Below are 19975 nucleotides of genomic sequence, written 5' to 3'. Positions count from 1 at the left end.
TCTTAGCTGTGGAGGGCAGTGTCACTGGCCCTCATATGTGGGATCCGAACCGGGGCCCTCTGGCGTCCCAAGCCAGTTAACCATCGCACCACTCTGCCGGCCCCATTTTTTTAGTTCTAAATTATTTGTTTTAAGAAACCTTGTCAGAATTTCTCTCAAGAAAGTATATCTTTTTCATCTGCTTTTCTTATTTCTAGGTGAAGTTATTTTCTTGTATGTACAAATAAAACATATAAAACATGTTAAGTTTAAAATAAAATGAAAACCTGTAGACACACCACCCAGTAAGACTAAAATGTTCCCAATACCTTTGCCATCCTTGCGTGTCTTTTGCCCGATAATGTTTCCCCTCCCCTGGGGAACCTCCCCCGACCCAAACAATATCCTGAATTGTTTTTCATTGTCTTGGTTTTATTTTAATTTTACCAACTATGTACTTACCTTTACTCAACATATTGTTTAGATTTGTTTTTAAGCTTTATATAATGGAGTCATACATAATACATTTTTCGTCTTGTTTCTTTCATAACCTTTGTTTTTGTTATGTGAAACTATACTTTATTCACTTTTACTACTAACACTCCATTGTATCTTTTAGTATTTCATTCGTGTCTACTATCTTTACTTCCTCTAATGAGTTTTCTTCTTTCTTTTTTAAAGTGAATGCTAAGCTCACTAATTTCTTTCCTAAATGGATGCATTTTAGACTATAAAATTGCCTTTAAAAGCTAACTGCTTTAGCTACATCCCATAAGTTTTGATGTTTTGTTTTTACTGTTGGTTTTAAATATTTCATTATTTCCATATAAATTATTATGCACACACTGAGAAATTAAGTTTCCAAACCATAAGGGTTAGGCTTTTTGTTACTGATTTCTACTTTTATTGTATTTTAACAAGAGGATTTGGTCTTGATATAAATTCTATGGTATATTTTGTGACTTACTTTGGCCTTAATAGATGATCAAACTGAATGTATTTTCCATTTGCTGGAAAAGAATACATAATTTATAATTTGGGGGTGTATTATTCCAAATTGAAATAATAAATTAAGCTCAGCAACTGGTATTCAAATCTTCTATAGTCTAATTTCTGTTCTGCTCGGGCTATCGAAAATGGTTTAAATCTAGGATTAAGAGTTTAACTAGGATTTGCAAACTTTTCTTATATCTATTTTTGGTTTAGTATATATTTTAAGAGTATGTTGTTAGATTCAAACCATGCTCATAATTGTAATGTCTATCCAGTGAACATATCTTTCGTTAAATAATTATTTATCACTAATATGTCTGCCTTAAAAGCATATTTTACCTCCTACTTTTTTTTATAGAAGCTTCTTTTGGTTAATATTAGACTGACATTTTTTCTCTTTATTTTCAGTTCTGCACTGACATATATTATGATTACTCATATACGGATTTTTATTTCTACATCCTATTTTGTATTTTATCTTTACTGTTTTTTAATGCTTTTTGTTCTCCTTTCTGTCCTATTAGATTTCTCCAAACATTTTACTTTATGCTTTTACTGATATCCTTTAATTTCACCAAGAATACTTAAGAAATATTTAAATTATTTTCAACCTAGACTTCTTCCTACAAAGCCCTTTCCTTCTATTGGATTTCCTCCACTAGTAAGTTATACATTTTATTTTGCCCTTTTTCTGATTACCCTTCAATTTTACCATATTTAAGAAATCTTTAGTTCCAATCTTTCCTTTCTACTAAGTTCGCAAAAAAAATTAAGTCTTTTCTTTGATAGTATTTTAGTTCTTTCATGTTTCTAAAAGCTTAAATTAGTCATCATTATTGCTAGCTTATACAGTCAATACTTATTTAGGTTTGCCAATTTTAAAATTTTTATTTACTTATTTTGGCTCATCATTGCTTTCTACTCCTTTCTTCCTATTCGGTTTCCTTCTTACATATAGAAATAATTCAGTACTTCTTTCCTCAATGGTCTGAGAGTACTAAACACCATTTTTATCTAAATGGTATTATTTCTCTCTGACACCTAAATTATATGAATATATCAATTTGGGTTTAGAGCTACTCCCCTCAGCATTGTGAATTCTACTATATTTTGATCTCTACCTTTATGGAATAAAAAAGTTGTGCTCTCAATCTATTGTTCTTTTACAGGTGGCTGTGGCTTTTTCTCCTCTTGTAGTTTTAAAGATGTTTTTATCTTTGAAATGTTGTGATTTCAATACATGCATAAGGGTGTAAATCTGTTTTGATTTAATTTGCTCAGAACTCTTTACCTCTTTATCTCTGGAAAAGTCTCATCTATTCTTTGAACAGTCTCTTTTTCCCTCCTACCCTTCCCCCAATTTTCTCTTTTCTTTCCTCAGAAGATATTTAAACAAATGTTGGAATAACAGGACTTCTTAGTCTATCTTCCATATCTGCTAACAATGTTCATGTGTTCCATTTCCAAATTTAGAGAATTTCCTCTGATCTCTCTTTGGATTCATTTACTCTGTTCATCTGTATTAAATGTTTAATCCATCCATCATGTTTTTAATCACTCTGTTCTTTTCTGTAAATTCTGTTTGGTTCCTTTTCAAATCTATCCTCTCTGCTGATAGCATCATATCATGCTTCAGTATGTCTGGTATTTATAACTTAATGACTCCACACACAGCAGAAACTCAAATATTTAAATGAACTTGCTCTTTGTAAAAGTGTTTGTAGTAGAATATTCTGTGCTTTCCTGAGTTATAGAAATATTTCAAAATTTACCCTTTATCACTTTTCATAAGATAATATTAACATATTTTTTGAAGTGACATGAGTCCTCTAATGAGGTATATTCCACATTTCGTAAGGGAGAGCTGACAGTCTTACAGTCTTAAAGATGGGTAACAATCTCGGCAAAAAAAAAAAAAGGAGTTTATAAACCATTTAAACTGGGTATAAAAGACACATAAAGATCTTTTTTTCATTTAAAAAAAAGTATTTACCATAAATTTAACAAGGTCACTAACGCTTTAATATACAAAAGTCAATTAATTTCTATATATCAGCAAACAATTGAAAATTTTTAAATGATATGGATCACTGACATCAGCAAAAACGGCAAAGTAAGGAAGTCCAAAATCTGCTACTCCAAAAAAGAAAAATGGGCACAAATATGTCAGAATTAACATTTTCCAAACTCTGAAAATTAATCAAAGACTTGCAGCACTTCAGAGAACATATTTTTTTTAAAAGGCTGATATCCGTAAGAACAGTTAACTTTGTGGCATATTTTAACTTATTCTAGTCCCATGCCCTGGCAATTGTACCTCTAAGGTATATACCCAAAATACTCAAAAACAGGGACTCAAATAGTAATTCTGGATATGTGTTCATGACAGCATTATTCACAACAGTCAAAAGAAGTAAAAACCCAAGTGTAAATCACCAGATGAATGGATAAATAATACACAGTATATACAAACATTGGAATGTTATCCATAAAAGGTAGTTCTGATACATGCTACAACCTGGATGAACACGGAAAACATTATGCTAAGTATATTAAACCAGATACAAAAGGGTAAATATTGTATGATTCCACTTGAAATAATTAGAATAGACAAATTCATAGCACAGAAAAAAGGTTACCAGAGACTGAGAGGAAGAAGGTGTGGGGAATTATTGCTTAATAGATACAGGTTTCTTCTTGGGTGTTGAAAAATTTTTGGAAATAGATAGGGTGACAACTGTACAACACTGTAAAGGTACTTAAAGCCACTGAATTTTATATATTTATAGATAAAATGACAAATTTTACATTACAGTTAATCACAATAAAAAAAGAGCGGAAGATTTCCCAAATTTGATGAAAAATATTAATCTACACACCCAAGAATCTTAATATACTCCAAGTAGGATAAATCTAAAGAGATTTGCACCTACACACATCACTATAAAATACAAACAAATGGTGCTGGGACAACTGGCTATCTACAAGCAAAAGAATGAGGATGGCTCCCTACCTCACACCATATTAAAGCTGAACTGAAAATTGATCAAAGACTTAAATGTAAGAGCAAGAACTATAAAATGCTTAGAAGAAAACAGGTGAAACCTGCATGACCTTGGAATAGGCAAAGGTTTTCTAGGTATGACACCAAAAGCACAAGGAACAAAAGAAAAAATAAATTGGATTGCATCAAAATTTGAAACTTTTGTGCTTCAAAGAATATCAAGAAAGTGAAAAAACAACCCACAAAAAGGGGAAAAATATTTTCAGATCATGTATCTGATGACACTTGTATCACAAATGCATAGGCTTAATTATTAAAATAATGAAAAGACAACCCAATTTTTTAAATGGGAACAGGATCTAAAGATACATTTCTTCAAAGAAGATAAACAAATAGCCAAGATATACACATGAGAAAAGCTGATCAAAATCAAAGTAATCAGCAAATGCAAATCAAAACTACAATGAGATATCACTTTACATCCACTACAATGGCTACAATTAAAAAGACAGACAATAAATAACAAGCATAGGTGAGGATGTGGAGAAGCTGAAACTCTCATACATTGTGGGTGGGAATGTAAAATGGTGTCACTGCTATGGGAAACCATTTGACAGTTCCTCAAAAAAGTTGAACATAAGAATTACCATATGATTCTCCTAGGTGTATAATCCAAAAAAATAAAAATACATGTTCACACAAAACACATACACAAATGCTTACAGCAGTATTAGTCATAACAGTCCTAAAGTGGAAACAACCGAATGTCCATCAGAACAGAATGTGGTATATCTATACAGTGGAATATTATTCAGCCATAACAAGCAATAAAGTACTATCACACACTACAAAATGAATGAACCCTGAAAATATCATGTTAACTCAAAGATGCCAAACATAAAAGACCACCTATTATATCATTTAATTTATATGAAATCTCCAGAATTTGCAAATCCATAACTACAGAAAATAGATTTGTGGTTGCCAGAGGATATGGGATGAGGGGAGACAGGACTAACTGCTAACAGGCACAGGACTTCTTTTTGGGAAAAGGGGAATGTTCTGGAATTAGATAGTGGTGATAGGCACCCAACATAGCAAATATATTTAAAACCACTGAAGTATATACTTTAAAATTATGAAGTTTATATTATATGTGGTATGACAACAAGAGAAAAACATATGCATCACAAAATATCAAATACTCAGGTACAGAAAAATGTATAAGGGCTCTATAGTGAAAACTACAAAATATAGCAAGGAAAAAAATGAAAGACCTAAATAAATGGGGATATTCATGAATTGGAAGACCAATATTGTAAAAATGTTCAATCTCCCCAAATTAATCTACAGGTGCAATACATTCCCAGTAAAAATACCATTAGGTTATTTTCTGGAAATAGATAAGCTGATTCTAAAAGTCATATAGAAATGCAACAGATTAAGAATAAACCAGGTTAGCTGGGCTGCCATGAGTCGCCAGCGACGGCATAGGCTGCAGCCCCTGCTGCAGTGGGTTGCCATGGGCTACTGTGTGTAGCCAGCAGCCAGCGTCAGCCACCAGCAGCCACCGTGAGTGGCCGTCCAGAAGCCGGCACTTATCTGCCTCGCCCGGGAAGAGCACAATGATGGTGCCAACTTGGGCCAGTGAAGCAACGTCCTCCACAACTAGACTGAAGAACAAAAGGACAGCAACTTGTCTGTTCCCCTTCCCCCAATTCCCCAGCACTGTTCCCATCCCCCAATTCCCAATAAAAAATCTTAAAAAAAATAAATAAATAAACCAGGTTAATCTTGAAGAACAACAAACTTAGAAGACTTACACAACCAGCTATCAGGACTTTCTTACAAAACTATAGTAACTGGTCTATATGGCAATGGTGCAAAACTAGGGAAACTGATCAACGGAATGGAAATAAATCCAGAAACCATTCCACACATCTACTGCCACCTAATTTAAGAAAAAGGTGACCTTGTAGTGTAGAGTGGAAGGAACAGTTTTTTCAATAAATGATACTGAATCAAGATGACATCAATATGGGGGAAAAAATGTACCTTGATCTCTACCTTATACCATATACAAAAAGAAATTCCAGGGCCGGCTGAGTGGCTCAGTTGGTTAAGAGCTTGCTCAAGAGTTAAAGCTCTGAGCAACAGCAGTTCGAGTCCCGGCCCAAGCTGAGCAGCTGCTAAGCTGCCAACAGGTGGCAGGATGGCTCAACTAAAAAAAAAAAAAAATTCCAGACAAATTACAATTTGAATGAGGGAGCTAAAAAGATAAAGTTTTAAAAGGAAAACAGAAAAGAATATTTTCATGACTTTAGAGGGAGCAATGTGTTCTTGAACAGGAGGGGAAAAAAGCACTAACCATAAAAGACAGGATAGGTAAATTGGACTTGATTAAAATGAGGGCTCCCCATATGAGGGTCATACAGAAATTACCGTAATAGTCTTGTAAATTTTCTGTAAGTTTTAAATTATTCACAAATAAAAAGGTAAAAATAAAGACACCCCACATTAAAGACTTGAATAGGTGCTATACAAAAAATGATGTCCAAATGGCCAATCAACATGGGAAGCACTGCACATTTCAACAGTCCATCAAGGAAATGAAAATTAAAACCACAATAGGATACACCACCATGCACTTAGCAGAATGGTTAAAATAAAAGAAAAAGAAAATACCAAATATTGGTGAGGATGTAGGAATCATAGTATACCTACTTTGAAAACATTTGACAATAGCTATTAAAGCCAAAAATATATATACTCTATGATCCAGCAATTCTACTTCTGAATATATACCAATGTCACTAAAAGAAATGCACTAAAATGTTCACAGGAGCATTTTCAAGATAGCCCAAAACTGAAAAAAATCCAAATACCCATCATCAGCATAAGAGTAGAAGAATAACAACAACAACAAAAACCCCACTATTTGTATAGCAGTGATGATCTACAAAGTAATCAACAACATGAATAAATCTAATACATTAAGTGGAAGCTGGACACAAGAGTACCTATTGTATGATTCCATTTATATTAAGTACAAAACCAGACAAAATTAATCTATGCTGCTAGAAGTCAGAATAGAGTTTAACTTTGCAGGGGATGGCTAGTGAGTGAAAAGGAGCTTAAAAAGGGGCGTTTGTTGTGCTAGTTATTTCTAGTTCTTGATCTGGATTCTTGTGAACACATTTCACTCTAGTGTGTTCAGTCAATGAAAAATCATTGAGCTACACCCTGTCTGGTGCTATATCATGTCATACCGCAATATAAACCTAGATACACTCATATTAACAAATACGCTTAGATTTACTAAGTAACCACTACGTGAAAATTTTCTACCCTTAAATGTATACAGCTACAGAGAACAGAAGGAACCATGAAAAATGATTGTGTCCTGCTAGTCACCCTACATTAGTCATTAAGCCAGAATCAAGCACATAGAGCCGTAACTGACTTTCAATTTCCTCACTTAAATATGAATTAAACTGATTTAAAGAAAATATAATAGTGAGGAAGATATTCACTGTTCTGCAGAAAACCAAAAATTTTAAAAGCAATGCTTTATAAACATTGTCAAAAAACTGCTTGTTAAAGGTGGAGGGAAGGAATGCTGAGGGTTATCTGGATTTTTTCCTTAAACTTTCCCCCATCATTACACAGCTACCTGCAATTAAAAATATTCAATTAACAAGACATATAACCATCCCTAATTCACCACCAAATTCCTCCCAACTCACATCCCTAACAAGGTTACAGTAAAATCACGGCAAGTCCCAGCTTCACAAGAGAGGGCCTGCTATTTGACAAGCTAACCATCTAATGAGCAAGGAAAAACCATGTTCCAAGTTGCAGCAAAAAACACTGGTGTATCTGATTACTAAGTAGTTCCAAACAATAAACCTTTTATCATATGTAGATTTGCACACCTGTAGCAATTTTATAAGTTCACTATAGTTTTGTTTTTTTGTTGCTATTTTAACATGTCTGCCTATAGATAATCAAGAATTAAGCATGACATGGCCGGCCGAGTGGCGCATTGGTTAAGAGCTGGCTTGGGATGCCAGAGGCCCTGGTTCGGATCCCACATATGAGGGCCAGTGACACTGCCCTCTACAGCTAAAATGCTGAACAACAGCTCAACCTGGAGCTAGATTGAAGAACAAAAACGACAGCAACTTGTCTGTTCCCCTTCCCCCAATTCCCCAGCACTGTTCCCATCCCCCCAATTCCCCAAAAAAAATCTTCAAAAAAAAAAAAAGAATTAAGCATGACATCATTTATACCATCTCAAGTCAACTTCATTAGATGCAGGATTAGCAGAGTATGGTGGAGTGCTGCTAGGCTTGAAAAAAAACTATCCACAATTTCTTCCCTCCCCCACATCTCCAAATATGTCCTATTCAGAGACATCCCAGATCATCTATATTGTGACTGACCAAGATTCACAAAGTCCCACTTATCATATTTCCCCATGTATAAGACACTCCCATGTATAAGATGCACCTTAATTTTGGGGCCCGAAATTTGAAAAAAAATGTATTACATAAAGTTATTGAACTCAAGTTTTATTCATCATAAAATTCATACAACTCCTCATCACTGTCAAAACTCTCAACTATTAGCTTGTCCTCATCTGTGTCTGATTATCATCTGTCTTCAATATATTGCCTCTCATGGCCTTCTTCTGTCATGGCGTTTTCAGTAGGGTTTCTTCTTCCCGTAGCCAGTCTCGGATTGTTTTCTCAGTTGGAGGAGGACCAAACTTACGTTCAGCAGCATGATTTCCATTCACTTTTGCAAACTGGATCACTTTTAACTTAAATTCAGCACTGTATGAAAATCTTTTCTGAGCCATTTCTGGGCAGAACGTGGCAAAACGTAACCTACCGTAATATACCGGTAACAAGTGCAAAACAATGAGCGCAAAGACAACAAGCACGAAAAAGCAAGAAATGCAAGTAAAACAATCTACAACCACTGTATAAGATGCACCCAGTTTTTAGACCCCAAATTTTTCGAAAGAGGGTGCATCTTATACGTGGGGGGAAATGGTACTTCATAGCACATTCTAGAGATCTTGGGGGAGGGGGAACCCAGTGACCACAGCAAGTGGAAGGAGGAGCACCTACTGAATATTCACCCACGCATTAACAGTATAAAAGATATGCCAAAGTATTTTTCTTCACAGGTTTGCACCACCAGAATTTTTCTTTCTTTCATCTCTGCCAAAATCAGTTTTGTCAGTTTAGTATATTTACCTCTAGCATAAATACAAATTGTTCCAAAACGTGGTCCTTACCTCCTCTCCTGGAAAACCCTCTGCTCCGTGTTTGATTATCTTCACAGTCGTTATTAGCCTCTTGAATAAAAATTTAACATGTGAATAACATCTAAATAATTAAATAATTAACTAATTAAGATGTAATATCAAAAAATAGTACTGCATCACTATGTTGTACACCTGAAACTAATATAATATTGTAATGTCAACTGTAATTTAAAAATTAAAAAATTTTTAAATTATTTTTAAATAAATTTTTAAAAAGCACTGTCACAAGATATATTAGTAAGAAAACTATTTTCGTAAGTTAAAATATGAACAACTCTTGAAATAATTTTAACAGAAATTTTAACAGGATCTTTATATATGTCATTAATGCTTAATATATGAGACGTTTAAGTCATTGATGACATCAAGTAGCTAAACAGGTGAGAAGTTATCAGTTAAGTTCCTGTGCAAAAGTACTACTTTATTTAACAACTAATATTGTTTAACAATAAACAACCGAGGGCTCTTATTGCAGGTGCCTATTTGAGCAAAAGTCAACTGACAAATATTGCTCAAGAGCCATCTAATATCAAGACAACTTTCTTAGAAGCAGGACTTAATACTACAAAGGTCTGAATAGGAAAGAAAGAATTTTGGAAAAAAGGTTAGCCCCAGAATAATGATGATGGTAGCTAACATTTGATGCTTTTTACAAGAAAAATCTGTGAATAATTTGAGACCAGTCAAGGAGAAATAAGTCTCACATTGTTTTCAGCCAATTATTCCCCTAAAACAAACCTCTAGTTATTTTGACTACAATGAGAATTAAAATAGATTAATGACATTAGAAGTTGGATGAAAGGTGAAATTACATTAGGAGAAGAAGGGTGAAGGAAACCCTCTGTACTGTTTTCAGAATTTCATTTGCATCTTAAACTATTTCAAAATAAAAAGTTATATATACATAATCTCTGTAAAATTAGAAAGCCAAGCACAAACAAAAATGAGAGAATGATCCCAAGATTAGTGACAACCTATTAATTACGTAAAAATAATAGTAACACATACAGAACTTAGTATGTGTCTGGCAGCATCCTAAATGAATTATATGTATTTGCTTTTTACATACTCATGAAAACCTTGTGAGGTGGGTATTATTCTCACTTTTTAAATGGAGAAAATGAAATACAGAGAAGTTCAATGTTTTTTTCAAGAAAATACAACAACAAAAAAAAGAAAATACAACTGGGCCGGCCAAGTGGCACATTGGTTAAAAGTTGGCTTGGGACACCAGCTCTAAGCAGCAGGACCCAGTTCGGATCCCACATGCGGGCCAGTGACACTGCCCTCTACAGCTAAGATGGTGAACAACAGCTCGACCTGGAGCTGGACTGCCGTGAGCCGCCATGAGCCACCATGAGCCACCGTGAGCGGCCGTCCAATGGCCAGCGCGCAACTGCCTCACCCGGGAAGAGCGCAATGATAATAACACCATGGGCCAGTGAAGCGACGTCCTCCACAACTAGACTGAAAACAAAAGGACTGCAACTTGTCTGTTCCCCTTCCCCGATTCCCCAATGCTGTTCCCCTACCCCAATTCCCCAATAAAAATTAAGAAAGAAAATAAAACTAATAGGAAGAAGAGGATCTGGGTCCCAAATCTAGGGTGTCCAAGTCCAAAATCTGAACTTTTTATTACTCCATGATACAAGCTAGGGGAAAGTAGACTGCAGGGAAAATAGCAACCACAAAACTCACTACCCATTTGTGTGCAGAGTAAAAACTCTATCATTATATCAAAGCCTGCTCCTAAGCTTGCTGACAATGATTGTGAGAATGAAAGACTTTAATCCATATTTTTTTTAGTTTTAGGGGAACTAAGATTGAGAACAGAAGAAAGTAGACTAGACCAAAGGAAAGAAAGCAGAGCATTTTGGAGGAAAGACGTTCTCTCACATGTTATAAGGAATTTGTGCTCAAAAGCAATTTGTGCTCAAAAGCACTCTGCCATTGAAAGAAGTCAACTGGGGAGGGAAGGTCTTTGATAAGTGGAAATGATCTTGAATATTAACTGATTAAAAACTAGGAAATTAGGTCAAGTAGAAATAAATAAAAATGGTGATGTTTTTCTGTGCTCAAATATCAGTTCTATGTTTTCATTTAAGTGCGATAGGAGAAAAAAAACAGAGAAGCAGGGAAACTAAGACAGATAATAGTTTGGGGTAAACAGTCTTATTTAATATATTAAAACCCTACCTTATTCCAAAAGGGCTTAAAGGTGATCAGATCTAGGTTTAGTTTTGATTTCGAGAATCACTATTAAAACTATAAGATCAAATCTCAAATACTTAATGAAAATAGATGGAATTTATTGTTTACCATGAATGTGTCTGATACTAAGCTTCCTACTTTTACATGCATTCTCATTTAGTCTGCCTAACAACGTATTGAAATGGATGGACTCCATTCTACAGCATAGGAAATCTGTGGATCCGAGAAATGAAGCAACTTGAACCAAATCCTTCAACTAGCAGGTAGCAGAACAGGGACATAAAACCAAGTCTGGAACTCCAAAGGGCATTATGTTATCAAAATTCTATATATCAGTGGTTACCAAACCAAAAGGCATCGGATTCACTAGGGATGCTTTTTTAATACAGGTTCGAAGCCCTCACCCAAATCTACGGTACTCAATCAGGTTCTCCTGAGAAATCACTGCTAATTATTGTAGTCTACATCTGGTAACATCATTCTCATGATTCTCTGTATTCCACCAAAGCATAGCGTCTGCACCTTTGGCACAAATATCTTTGATTTCAGTGGTGACCTACATCCTCATCAATCTTTTTCCCTGTCAAAGATTTGAATCTGAATAGGGACCAACATGTCCCAAGCTATTTATATTTGGAAATGTAATTTTCATTCTTGGCTTGCTCTTTCTACTATCATCTTTTCCTTAAGGTAGCCAGCATTCAAAAGTTGCACCTTATAGATTAACCAAGGCATGTGGCAATAGGCCAAATCAGGATGCCTGAATTCTTGGTTAAGGCTTTGGTTATAGCTGTTTTATAAATCTGGTGTTAGATAAATTGGAGTTCGAACAGACTAGCTACTTACTTAATCTTAGTTTCTCTTTAGCATGTACTACAGACATTAAATTATAAAAGTTACTACAAAAAGAATTGACTTACCTCTCCAGAAACCAGGGCGATCACCTTCTTCAAATTCGTTATTTGAAAAACCTATATAAAATTAAACTTGCAAATTTCTAAAAACAATAATCACCTATACCTTTGTGCTGTTAAAAAACAACAACAACAACAACAAAAAAAAACCTTACAGGGACTACTAGTTATGATGCCTCTTTAAAACAGGATAAACCACATACAACTGTATATATATAAATACTGAATAAGAACTCACATAGGCTGTATTATAATTTCTGCCTTTTATCAATTTATTAAGGTTAAATGTCAGCCAATGTTATATTACCTCAAATGTTATCTATCCCTCCATACGTACTTGGGCAAAACAGTCAATATAACTATTGTATACTTTCTATTCAAACTATGAAAATTTTAAAAATTAACTCAATTTCTGCATCAGCCAGAGGACGGACAACTAAATTATAATCTTATATTCAGTAATTTTTCCTTTCTCAGTAACAAGAAAATTCTGCCAATGTTTTGTTAATAAAATTTTTTTAAATCGTTCAAGCTCTGCTTTCAAATATCTCATTTAATATAAACCTGTCTCTCGATTTATGTATCTGCAGTATGTAGACTTGCCTTTAAAATTAATTTTAAAAGCATCCATCAGTAATACTTCATAAAATTTTAAAATGTTGAGTCTTAATAAAATGATCTTTAGTGCAAAGATATTCAAGGAATAATATACCTTAAAATTAATTGTCCATATTAAGATGTCTGTCAATCAGTATTTAATCCAAATTATAAAATATTAAATTATGGTTTCTGTAATACAGACACTAATCAATTACTGTTTGACGGATATAAAATTTATATGCAAAATGTATACATATCAAGTCACTAACACCTCAGGTTCAACCAACATCAAACATCCCTTCCAGCATAAAACTCAATGGAAATTTAATACACAATTACCATATAAAAGTATCCTGTAATCTCAATATATAATTGGATGACAAGAAGTTTTTCCTTGAGCAGATATATAATTTCAAAATAGATAATCCCTGCAGAAAGAATATATTACCACAAAGCCTAAGGTTTGAGTTACTTTATTCATTTAAATATTGGCAATCTTTAAGTTGGTTCAGAAGGGGATTATATTGTACAAGTGCCCCTTTCCTTCCATACTCCCCTACCCAAGAGAGTCAAGTGCTAGTTTTCCAAAATGCTTGGGAAAGTCTTGCACATATACACTGTTGGTCTTGAACTTAAACTTTTCTTTTGATCTAGAGTTTTTAAAGCTTTTAAGGGAAAAATTCTGATGCACAGTTTTTAAAATTTTTAAGGAAAAACATTTAATTTCAAAGCTTCTACTGGTTCTTTGCTCAGCTAAAGATGGAGACTCAAATTTATCTTTGGAAGTTTAAGGTGGATCTCTTGTTTGGGGGGCAGGGGAAGGGAGTCCTGAGTACAGAAGAACTGGGGTTCCCCTCTGGGGTAAATCAGTTTGAACAGACAATGCAACAAGTAGTATGGCTATTTAAAAAAAAAAAAAGCTAAATGGAATAGAAGACACACCCAAAGCAGCATAAACTGCTGCTCTAAACTATGACTAAGAAAGTGAAAGCATTCCTTTGTGATTCTCATGAATTCATGGGAAAGGCACTTACTTTCTAAGTATATTAAAGGGAAATATGAACTCAAAGAGTGAAAAATTTGTGGTCACTCAAGTTTTTGATTGTAAGGTATCATAAGCAGGTTACCTCTGTTTCCAAAACCCTTTCCAACTCCAAAAACACCCATTGTGGATGTATTCTCTCTTTTATTAATCTCGCCAGCATCTGAAAAAGTTCAGATAGAGTTAAAATTCTTTAACATATAAATTAAGCATGTCATCAAAACTAGGGATTAAAAGAATCTTTGGGGTGAGGGGACTTTCAAGGATAGGAGAGTAGTACAGAAACTTATAAAGATATACCAACTTTTTAAGAACTTAAATTAAGATATCAAGGTGAACACAAATACACGACTGGTGAAATACAGCTTTCTACTAGTTATTTTACTAGTGACTTTTAATCAGAAAATTCAACTCTCTGATTTTCTGTATGTTACATCTCACCCTGATAGAGCCAGCTACTTACATATATACTATGCCCATGTGAAAGTCATCACTACTGAAAATTTTATACTCTTGTCCTGTTTTTAAATAATTTATTATTTACTCATTTTTACTGTACTTAAATCGCTCTGAATCTTTGTATTTTTAAAATTAAAATTAGGAAGGGACTACATAATAAAGAAAAAAAGCTATGAATACCACTCCTCTTTACCTCCCTTCCATATTATCTCCCCATATTAGCCTTCTTAGCTTAATCATTCACTACACAACTCTGAACACCCAACATTTTAATTCACACCAATCAATTTCCCATACTCCACATACTTCTAATGTTTTGTACCTTCCTATATGTTGTTCCTTCAGCATGGGATTCCCTGCTTTCCTATCAAAATTGTTTTCATTCTTCAAAAGCCCAGTTCAAAGGCAGACTCTTCTGTGAAGTCTTCCTCCAGTGTTAATCAATTTTTCCTACACATTCCCACAGAACACTATCTGTATCTCCTTTTAGCAAGACTCTTTCCATGTTTTCTCTACTACTACATTAAGAACTGTGAAGGCAGAGTTGCTATGACAAGTAACATGGTTATTTAAAACAAAAAATTGTAACAACAGACATACAAAGCAGCATAAATTGCCACTTTAAATTATCACTAGGAAAAATTAAAGAATTATCTTGTAATCCTCATAAATTGTCTTACCTATCTCTGTTGTAATATCCTAAAACAAGGTAGTTGAGGGATCTATGAAACTCCTAAAGCCATATACAAAATTGTGTGTGAGCAACTATCAGTATTTTTTCATCAGGTTCTAAAGATGTGTGTGAGTCAAGAAGTTAATGCTATTTAGGCCATGAACATGAGAAGCTAATCATATTATATTCTAAGCAATTAAGAGTCAATTTCAAAACTACACTATACAAGTTCTGAGAAAAACTACCATAGAGATTGAAACTAAAATGTTGGATGAATCATAAGGGGAAGAAGTTATACTCATGAATTTCCAGGATTATATGTAGCATAAACATAATTTTTTAACTACTAACATTCAGCAAAAAATTCTGATCAGAAGTTTAAGGTGGGGCCGGCCGAGTGGCACGTTGGTTGAGAGTTGGTTGGGACGCCAGAGGGCCCCCGTTTGGATCCCACATATGAGGGCCAGTGAAACTGCCCTCTACAGCTAAGATCCTGAAAAACAGCTCAACCTGGAGCTGGGCTGCTGTGAGTCGACGGCGACGGCGTAGGCTGCAGCCCCTGTGGCAGTGGGTTGCCATGGGCTACCGTGTATAGCCAGCAGCCAGCATGAGCGGCCAGCAGCCGCAGTGAGCGGCCGTCCAGAAGCCGGCGACTGATCTGCCTTGCCTGGGAAGAGCGCAATGGTGCCAACGTGGGCCAGTGAAGCAATGCCCTCCACAACTAGATTGAAGAACAAAAGGACAGCAACTTGTCTGTTCTCCTTCCCCCAATTCCCCAGCGCTGTTCCCATCCCCCAATTCCCCAATAAAAATCTTTACAAAAAAAAAAAAGTTTAATGTGGATTTCAACCTAAAACATTTGGAATTAACAATTTGTAGTAGAATCTCAATTATGGTTTTCTCATTAAAAAAAGCTTTATTCAACAATGTTTAAAAACCTGCATCAAAAAGTATCACATAACCTACTCTAAAATAGGATTTTAAAATATATTGAAATATTAAATATTTCCTTGAGCATAACAGTAAGATATTATTTCCAATATTAGTATCAGCAAACAAAACCCACACTTGAACCACTTAGCAGAATTACATGGTCCAAATCATCAATGCCTCTTACTTAACATGCAGACTTAAAAAACAATATATATGCATACTTAAAGAATAAATTTTTCCATTAGTAATAGGAACATGTCAAAATATAAAACTCATATTTGTGTCCACTATATCTGAACAAAAAATTAAGTATTCCAAATATCAAATGAAATACCAAACATCAACCTTTAGTTTCCAATGAACAAAAATATCTAGAAATATCAATAAAGTTTTTCAAAGAATAACATCTAATAAATTCAATAAGTGTTACGTATATTTAAAACTACCAATTAGCCCTTGCTTATGACATTGCACAAAAGAAATGGTCATATGGATTTTTAAATTAATTTGAGATTCTAATATTTTATTACACTATAGTAAAACATAGTACAGAATATTTTCAGCATTTTATTATCACATCTAAAGATGGACTGTAGGAACTTATTTTGCTGTGTCATTATCTGTCAGATCAAGAGCTGACTATTCTGAGGCCGGCCGAGTGGCTCAGTTGGTTAAGAGGACAAGCTCTGAGCAACAGGGTCACCAGTTCGATTCCCACATGGGCCAGTTAGCTGCACCTGATCTGAGCTGCCACTGAGCTGCCAACAGGTGGCAGGATGGCTCAGCTGGTGAGAGCACATGCTCCTAACAACAAGGTTGCCGGTTCGACACCCGCAACTAAGATTGAACACAGCACCTTGAGGTGAGTGGCCAACTGGACTTGGAGCTGAGCTTGGCTGTTCCCCTTCCCCAATTCCCCAATAAAACTTAAAAAAAAAAAAAGAGTTGATTGTTCTAAAGGTAATAATAAAAAATTCCAAGCTTGGAAAAATAACCTCTTAATATTAATGCAATAGCAGAAAAGCAAATATGAAACTTAAGAAAGGGGTCCTTCTCTCCCTAAACTCTGAAGCTTTTACATTCATCCCATGCCAATTGTTGGAAATCAACAGTCATAAACACATTAAGTAGCAGCTTTGTGAAGCATCTATCTTTAACCAATCTATCTAATCAAACTATTTCCTACTATTCCAAAAAAGTAAAATGGTAAAGAAAACAATGGCATTTGAAAAAACGATGAATTCATTATCCCAACAAAGTCTACTGCACACTGAGTTATAACAGATTTAGCTTTGTACCAAATAGCCATAAAATCCTCTATTCATTCCACTATTTAACAGTTGAGAAGATGAAGGAGACAAAGTTACTTACCTCTGTTTCCCAAACTCCTCCCAGAGGCAAATCTGCTTCTCATGAAATGATCTCTTCGAGGAGGTCCATCATCCATTTCTAAAGCAAATAACATTATGAAGCAAGTCAAAATAGTAAGTATTTTGGTGGTAGGCAAACTTCACACCTTTTCAATGTGCCACTCACATAGCAAAGGAGAAATTTTATATAGCAATAAGAAAGATGAGTACCCTACTAGAAAAATGGGTTATGAATACGAATAGGTAGTTCTCAGGGCAGCTGATTAGCTCAAGGTGGTTACAGCATGGTGCTCATAACACCAAAGTTGCTGGTTCAATTCACACATGGGCCAGTGAGATGCACCCTCCACAACTAGACTGAAGACAGCGACTTGACTTGGAGCTGATGGGTCCTGGAAAAACACATTGTTCCCAAATAAAGTTAAAAAAAAAAAAGAATAGATAGTTCTCCAAAGAACAACAAATGGTGACTAAATGTCATTCATATTAAAGAAATTGGAAGTCAAAAGAAGGAGATACCTTTTTTCAACTACATGATTGACTGGAAAACAGTTTTAAGTTTCCTAATACCAAAAACAGTCAAAGGACATAGAGAAGCAAGCACAAATCATACACTATATTGAAGCTATACACTGAATCACTCTTGATCCTTATTTTTTAAAATATATAAATTTTGAATGTGTACTAGTATGAATTTCTCCTCTGAATATAATCACATGGTAACAGCTACATAAAGATGTCTTTATAAGTACTGTCTGTAATAGCAAGAAAAACTAATCAAAGGAGAACAGGTAAACCATAGTCACCCACAGAATACTGTGCACTTTCGCAAAACTTTACAGCTTGCAACATTAAATAAATTACATTTTTCAACAACAGATAGAATGTTTATAAAAACTGACCACGTGGGGCCGGCCGAGTGGTGCATTGGTTAAGAGCTGGCTTGGGATCCAGTTCGGATCCCACATATGAGGGCCAGTGACACTGCCCTCTACAGCTAAGATGCTGAACAACAGCTCAACCTGGAGCTGGGTTGCCGTGCTTGGCGGGCGAAGGCGTAGGCTGCAGCCCCTGTGGCAGTGGGTTGCCATGGGCTACCGTGTGTAGCCAGCAGCCAGCGTGAGCGGCCAGCAGCCAGCGTGAGAGCACAATGATGGTGCCAACTTGGGCCAGTGAAGCGACGTCCTCCACAACTAGACTGAAGAACAAAATGACAGCAACTTGTCTGTTCCCCTTCCTAATTCCCCAATAAAAATATTTTTAAAAAAACAAAAAAAAACTGACCACGGAGGAGGCCACATGCAAATTCAATAATAATCAAACTGCAAAAATCAATGTTATATACACAAAATTCTCTAATCACAATGTGTGCAACCAAATGAGAGTTTACTAAATATAAAAAAACTTATTTAAAATCCTCTTACATTTGGAAATACATATATAAAACACTTGTATATAGCCCACAGCTCAAAGAAAAAAAATGACAATGGAATTTTAAAACTACTTAAACTTGTAAGATAAAAATGTTACTTATCAGTACCTAAATTTTTATCCTAAGAACTGTCCAATGAGTTGCTGTTCAATGAGTACAGAGTCTGTTATGCAAAGATGAAAATTTCTCGAGTTCTGTAGTACAACACTGTGCTTGTAGTTAACAATAATACCGCACTGCACACTTAAAAGTTTAAGAGGCTATATCTCATGTTATGTGCTTTGTACCACTGTAGGAAACAAAAATTGCCACAAATAACTGTATACTAAATTTAAAACTTAAAGAAAATGAAGACATTCCAAGAAAATTAACTCACCAGAACTGTCTCAAGAAAAAATAAAAACCAAACGGTCCTACAGAAATTAAATCGGTACTTAAATCTATGCATTATGCCTAGACATAGTTTACAGGTGAGTTATACCAAAACTCTCAAAGAACAACTCATTCCAAAATCATACAACTCTTCCAGGAAATAGGAAGAATTATTCCCCAACTCATTTCAGAAGGCCAACCTAACTTTGATATGACAAGAACAGAAGAAACTTATAAACCTCTCTTACTCATAAGTAGATACAAAATCTCAAAAACAAGTATTAGCAAACCAAACCCAACAGTAAATTGGATAAAACATTACGACCAAGTTAGGTTTATTCCAGTATGAAAGGGTATTTTAACATCGAGACATCTAAAAAAGGTTATTAACAGATTAAAAAGAAAAAACTATCTCCATAGATTAAAAGTATATAATTCAACACCACTCATGACTTAAAAACACATATTTAGCAAATTTGGAAAAGAAGGGATATTAATGGCAGCTTTGTTCATAACCACAAAAAAAGGAACAACTCAAATGTGCTTCAAGAATAAAAATAGGGCCGGCCAAGTGGCGCAATGGTTAAGAAGTCGCTTGGGATGCCAGAGGGCCCCGGTTCGGATCCCACATATGAGGGCCAGTGACACTGCCCTC

The 19975-nt window shown here is 34.9% G+C and overlaps 1 protein-coding gene across 4 annotated transcripts in view; it reads right to left on the bottom strand.

Annotated features, from left to right (window-relative positions):
* Positions 1-19975, bottom strand: part of DDX4 (DEAD-box helicase 4) — a 65686-nt gene that overhangs the window by 21653 nt on the left and 24058 nt on the right. For all 4 annotated transcript variants that reach the window (XM_019641465.1, XM_019641467.1, XM_019641466.1 and 1 more), the window contains 4 exons: positions 17518-17595; positions 14167-14244; positions 12446-12496; positions 9285-9344 (listed from right to left, as the gene is read on the bottom strand). In XM_019641465.1, coding sequence (XP_019497010.1) covers positions 9285-9344; positions 12446-12496; positions 14167-14244; positions 17518-17595 — 267 coding nt within the window. The remainder of the gene's footprint in view (positions 1-9284; positions 9345-12445; positions 12497-14166; positions 14245-17517; positions 17596-19975) is intronic.

This window comes from Hipposideros armiger, unplaced genomic scaffold (genome assembly GCF_001890085.2).
Source record: "Hipposideros armiger isolate ML-2016 unplaced genomic scaffold, ASM189008v1 scaffold_60, whole genome shotgun sequence".
Lineage (NCBI taxonomy): Eukaryota > Metazoa > Chordata > Mammalia > Chiroptera > Hipposideridae > Hipposideros > Hipposideros armiger.
This window is presented reverse-complemented; position numbering and strand designations above follow the sequence as displayed.